This window comes from Phocoena phocoena, chromosome 8 (genome assembly GCF_963924675.1).
Source record: "Phocoena phocoena chromosome 8, mPhoPho1.1, whole genome shotgun sequence".
Classification (NCBI taxonomy): Eukaryota; Metazoa; Chordata; class Mammalia; order Artiodactyla; family Phocoenidae; genus Phocoena; species Phocoena phocoena.
In genome coordinates, this window is record NC_089226.1 from 9,722,939 (window position 1) to 9,729,517 (window position 6,579).

General features: G+C 41.1%; 1 protein-coding gene across 1 annotated transcript; it reads left to right on the forward strand.

Moving 5' to 3' along the window:
• Window positions 1-5,405: 5,405 nt before the first annotated feature.
• Window positions 5,406-6,336, forward strand: LOC136127396 (olfactory receptor 8B8-like). Its single transcript, XM_065882917.1, is given in 2 exon segments — window positions 5,406-6,091; window positions 6,093-6,336. Coding segments are annotated over 2 exon segments (927 nt in total). The 5' UTR covers window positions 5,406-5,408.
• The last annotated feature ends 243 nt before the right edge of the window (window positions 6,337-6,579 follow it).

Sequence of the window (6,579 nt, forward strand, 5' to 3'; positions counted from 1 at the left end):
TAAATCTAGGTCTTTATTTGCCATCTTTACTTCCTTTTTTCATTGTCCTGGGGTTGAAATCTCAGTCACCTTTGATACCTGGTCTTTCCTCTCCACTCTTCTCCTATGATCACTAATTCTAGCTAATTAATCTGTTAATTCCTCCATCACTACAAACACCTGGAGGCTTAAGGCGACCAGGCTGTCCTAAGAGATAACCAAGTCAGGGGCTTCCCTGGTGGCGCAGTGGTTGAGAGTCTGCCTGCCAATGCAGGGGACACGGGTTCGAGCCCTGGTCTGGGAAGACCCCACATGCCGTGGAGCAACTGGGCCCGTGTGCCAGAACTACTGAGCCTGCGCGTCTGGAGCCTGTGCTCCACAACAAGAGAGCCCGCGACAGTGAGAAGCCTGCGCACCGCGATGAAGAGTGGCCCCCGCTCACCACAACTAGAGAAAGCCCTCGAACAGTAAACGAAGACCCAACACAGCCAAAAATAAATAAATAAATAAAAACAGAAAAAGAATTCATTGCTAAAAAAAAAAAAAAGAGAGAGAGAAATAACCAAGTCTGATTCCTCTGAGTCAAGGAAATGTTCTTGTGCCGAGCAGGATAATAACAGTACCTACTTATAGGATTTGTAAAAACATTAAGTGAGTTACTATGTGGAAAGCACTTCGCATAGTTTTTGGCACATAGTAAGCACTTAAAGATATAAAATATTAGTACTAGTATTAGTATTCTTGTATTCTATAATCCATTGGATGATATTTTTAAGCATGCCAAATCTGTACTTTGGGTAGATTATTCATTTTCTATAAATGACATAATGTATGTAAAATTACTAGCAGAGTGCTTGGTACACAGGTGTTCAATACATGTTAATTACCCCCAATATAGACCTCCAAGTTCCCTTCTTATTCTAGGACGCTATGTTAAATACATATACCATTTACGTACAGATTTGCATGTTAAGGAGTTGAAAATGTTTAATAAAAGTATATTGAGATTGAATATAATGCAGAGCCACATAATTCCTGATATTTGTTTTCTCAGGAGCTAACAGCGGCTATGTCAAATGAAGACCTGTCAGCTGCCATCTTTTCCCTTTGGTCAGGTTCTGTGCCTTTTCTTATGAAACTGTAACTTGCACTTGGCCGCCTCTGGTGGGTAGTGATGGTCAATACACTTGGGGCCAACTTTGTGCCACCAGAAATCTGAGGGTTAATACATGTGCATGAGAGCCACTGTATTGAATTTACACGTGTCACACACGGAAGGACACAAATAGATCATAATTTTAAAAAGACAGAAAAACTGGAAATAAATAAAGTAAAGAAGCACTAGATAGAGATTCAAGTTTAGGAAAGAGGGCAGTTCTGCAACAAAAGGAATACAGTTAAGAATAGTTCTTCCTACACTGCTTCCTGCTAGGGCTTCATCTGCTCTTCAGGGAACATGACTTTAGTGAAGCCCCAGATGAGAAGATTTTGAAATGTAGTTCCCATGGCAACGGGCTCTGAAGTGACATAAATCCAAAGAAACTTCCCTTGGTTGTTCTATTATCCAAACAAGAATCCTCTAAGCTCCTAGAGAAGTCAACTTTTAATGAAGCTTGGGTCCTCTTTGCTTTCTGTGCCCCAAGGTGCCCCTTTCCTGTGAGGGTCATTTCAGGTTTGTAATAATGATTTATTTTCTTTAACTGTGAGTCGACTACAGTGGGGGTGAGAGTAAGGATTGGAATTTCTTGTAATCACCAAGGCAGTGGCAAATTTCTAAGTGTTAAGATTCATGGTTGAGGCCTCTTGTTATTGAGCTGTGAGCAAAATATATTCCCCGTATGGAGGACTGGCAAGCACCGGGTATGTGCAAGTGTCACACAACACTCACACACAAAACACACACACACACATACGAAGGACTGACATAGGGATTATAATTAGCTTGCCAAGTGGAAGACAGACAGCTACCAATGAGATTCTCATTATAAACCCAGTGCATGATGACTCCAAATGCCTCATTCTGACCAAAATGTACCTCTCATCAATTGAGCACTGTCTGAAAGTTCATAATTAGAGATGTGTTTTTTGGTTAAAGATTTGGTCTTCATTAAAAATAATACCTGGAAGAGGGTGTGGAATGTTTGTGATCTCCCATAAGCTTTAGTCGACTGTTGATGAATCTGTGAGATCTTTCTAGAGAATTGGTTCTGACACAGAATTGAAGGTAAAGAAAGCTTAGGACTGTGAGTTTGGGGAAGAGGGATTTTTACCAAGACTAGAAGTGGGTACAGAAAGAGAAGATTGGAGACTGTAAAGGAAAGCTCACCTGACTTGGTGATTTGGCCTTTGTGGTGTGGTAGAGTGTGGTTATTTGAAAATAAAGCATTGGTTTTGGACAGGAAGTAGGGACAAGGTGAAATATTCAAGGACCTTGAGCCTGTTTGTGGATTAAGTTGTGTTGGAAAGATGGGTCTTACATAAAATTTTGAAGAAAAAAAATTATTTCAGAGCTCCTCTCATTCCTGTCAGCTCTCTTCCTCTTCTACCCTGTATGAGCTCCTCTTGCCCCTTTCAGGTTCATCTACTTCTTAATGAGCTTTTTCTCTTCCTTATTCCTTTCTAAATTATACATATTTTATATTTGTTTTATGTATATTTCTTATAACATTTATAAAGGCTTTTCTATGTGTCCACCTCTTTGCGAAAGTCTTCCATTATTTGATTTAACTCTCACAACAACCCTGTGAATTATTATCATTATCCCCATTCTGCAGATGACAAGATTGAGAATCTGAGATTAATGAACATGTTGTGAGTTGCTGCAAGCCAGGTTCTATGTTCGATTTAAAGATACATTGAATAAACGTAGTGCCCATCCTTCATTTTCCTGGAGGGATATGGATGTTCACAAAGACAAAGATATGTCGGGAGGAGAGCTGCAGCAGATCTCAGGACAAGGCACTACAGGATTTTTTGGCTAATCTCCATTAGGCTGTGACCTGATGATGATTTGAGATCCTACTCCTTCTGGCTTTTTGGCATTTTGATAGAACATACCCCAAACTTTCTGCAAAATGGAATTTCAGGTACTCAATGAATTCATGATTCACATTTAGTTTTCTGCCTGGAATCAAACAGCTTTGGGGGAGGCTGCTTCTCCCAGGTGGAATGAGGAACAGTTTGGTCAGACCTGCTCCAAATACTGTTTTAGTACTTGTCTTTGTCTTTGACTTACTTCACTCAGTATGACAATCTCTAGGTCCATCCATGTTGCTGCAAATGGCATTATTTCATTCTTTTTTATGGCTGCGTAATATTCCATTGTATATATGTACTGCATCTTCTTTAACCATCCATCTGTTGATGGAAATTTAGGTTGCTTCCATGTCCTGGCTATTATAAATAGTGCTGCAACAAACATTGCGGCCCATGTATCTTTTCAATTTATGGTTTTCTCTGTATATATGCCCAGGAGTGGAACTGCTGGATCATACGGTAGCTCTATTTTTAGTTTTTTAAGGAATCTCCATACTGTTCTCCATAGTGGCTCTACCAATTTCATGTGCTTTTTGGCCATTTGTATGTCTTCTTTGGAGAAATGTCTATTTAGATCTTCCACCCATTTTTTGGTGATGGGGTTGCTTTTTTGATATTGAGCTGCATGAGTTGTTTGTATAGTTTGGAGATTAATCCCTTGTTGGTCACTTTGTTTGCAAATATTTTCTTCCATTATGAGGGCTATCTTTTGGTTTTGTTTATGGTTTCTTTGCTGTGCAAAAGCTTTTAAGTTTAATTAGGTCCCATTTGTTTATTTTTGTTTTCACTACTCTAGGAGGTGGATCGAAATTATGTCAAAGAGTGTTCTGCCTATGTTTTCCTGTAAGAGTTTTATAGTGTCCAGCCTTACATTTAGGTCTTTAATCCATTTTGAGTTTATTTTTGTGTATGGTGTTAAGGAATGTTCTAATTTCATTCGTTTACATGTAGCTGTCCAGTTTTCCCAACACCACTTATTGAAGAGATGCATTTTATTTTTAATAAATAATTTTTTCTGGATCTTATTACTTTTTTTGCATATTTAGTCAGATATATTCTATCTTATCTTTTCCAAGAGAATGTCAGAGCCTTGAAGATAAGACTTTATACATTTAGTTATCTCCCACAGGGAGATATTAAATGCAATTGTTAAAAATACCAGATTTGGAGTTAGATGGACCTAGATTTCATATGACCTTTGTAACATTTAGTAAAATACTTCATCTCTAAAATTGGAGTGATAAAACTTAGTTTGTAGGATTTAGGGGAGAATTAAAATAAAGTATTATATGTAAAATGCTTTGGATCCTTGCATGCTGGGTTCAGCATACAAGTGCTAGGAGAGGAAGACTGCTGGGTATACGTATATAATAAGTGCTCAATAAATGGTAAATTATTATTTTTTTCATTTCACTGAGTAGCTGTTAACTGAACAAATAATGTTTCTAAAACCCCATTCAAATATTATCCAGGGTATAAGCAAAAGTTCCTTCTTTTTAGAGTTAATTTTTAGGGCTGTGGCCCCGGGGGACCTCTGGCTTTCTACTTCTAATCAGGTCCCTAGATCTCTAAAACCAGAATAAAACTGCTCAGTCTCCTGTCACCGCCTGACACTGATTACAGGTGAGGATGCTGTCTCCCTTCTGCAAGCTGGAAAAAAGCCTCGGGGCAAAGCCTCAATCAGATATCAAGTTCTTCAGTTCAGAAAGAATTCGAAGGCAGTCCAAGTTCTGATCTCCCAAATAGAACAGGGACTAAAGGGGCCACACTTAGTTCCTTCACCTGTGTTAGCACCAGAGCCATTTGTCTGTCTGAACAATCGAGGGCAAGAGTTGGACCGACAGGGACAGGGCTAAAGCTGCAGACTGAAAGAGGTGAGTGACGGCATTTGGGCTGAACTTTTCCTAAGTCCCCACCCTCAGGTAGTAAAGGTTTTGGGAAGGACCACCTTCCTTTTCTGGTCTGTCCAAGTTGACCATGAAGTGGATACTCTAGCACAGCTGGGCTGGCTCCATCCTCTCAGAGGACTCTTCCCAGAGACTGACCCCAGTTACTGTAAACTTGAGCAGACACTGGAGTTGGAATGACACAATAAATGGACTGAAGTAAAGATCCGGGAGACTCCTCAGTGCATCCTTGGGTCCCTTCTTCCCAGCAGCAGTGGCCCTCCTCTTGGAGGCAGATCCGTCCCCCGATGGTGCTCCAGAGGCAGAGTCACTAGGGGGTCATGGGAACAGACCCATAGCTTCCAGAAAGGCCTTTCTGCTGAAGTCCAAAATATCCAAGTGTGGATCTAATTCTAAAGAACTGGGAGGTGACAGGGAGGGCAGCAGTGCTCTCTCCCCCTCTCCCTCTAAGTGACTCTTTTCCCTTGTTCCCACAGAGTGCCTTAAATGAGAACAGTAGCTGAGAACTCTTCTGTGACGGAGTTTATCCTCGAAGGCTTAACCAACCATCAGGAACTCCAGATCCCCCTCTTCTTCCTGTTTCTAGGTTTCTACGTGGTCACTGTGGTGGGGATCCTGAGCTTGATAACCCTGACTGGACTCAACTCTCACCTGCACAACCCCACGTACTTTTTCCTCTATAATTTGTCCTTCACAGATTTCTGCTATTCCACTGTTATCACTCCCAAAATGCTGATGAGTTTTGTCTCAACGGAGAACATCATCTCCTATGCAGGGTGTATGACTCAGCTCTTCTTCTTTACCTTCTTTGCTGTCTCTGAGTCCTTCATCCTGTCAGCGATGGCATATGACTGCTATGTCACCATCTGTAACCCGCTGGTGTACACAGCCACCATGTCTCCCCAGGTCTGCTTACCTATTTTGCTGGGTCTCTACGTGATGGGGTTTGCTAGGGCCATGGCCCACACAGCATGCATGGGGAGACTGACCTTCTGTGCCAACAATCTTGTTGACCACTTCAGGTGTGACATCCTTCCCCATCTTGAGCGCTCTTGCACCAGCACATATGTAAATGAGCTGGTAGTTTTTGTTGTTGTGGGTATTGATATTGGTGTGCCCACAGCTACCATCTTCATTTCTTATGCCCTCATCCTCTCCAGTATCCTCCACCGAGGGCAGGTCCAAAGCCTTCAGCACCTGTAGCTCCCACATAATTGCGGTTTCTCTTTTCTTTGGGTCAGGGGCGTTCATGTACCTCAAACCATCTTCTCTTTTACCCATGAACCTGGGGAAAGTGTCCTCCTTGTTCTATACCATTGTGGTGCCCATACTCAACCCATTAATCTATAGCCTGAGGAATAAGGACATCAAAATTGCCATGAAGAAAACTTTGAGCAAAAAATCGTTCTCCTGAGAAAGAGGCAATGCTTAGGAAAGGGACATTTTTCCTTCCATAGATGATTCAAGTTCCACTGGTTACACGGAGGAAATTTTTACTTTTTCTCAAACAAGTTTGTCCTTCCCATTTTAAGAGCCCTTTAAATTAAGACTCTTAAAACTAGAGGATACTCACATTTAGTGGACGTTTAGGATCATTTAGTTAAGTTCTATCATATTTCTGAGAATAGATACAGGCTTATGTACCTTCACCAAGGTT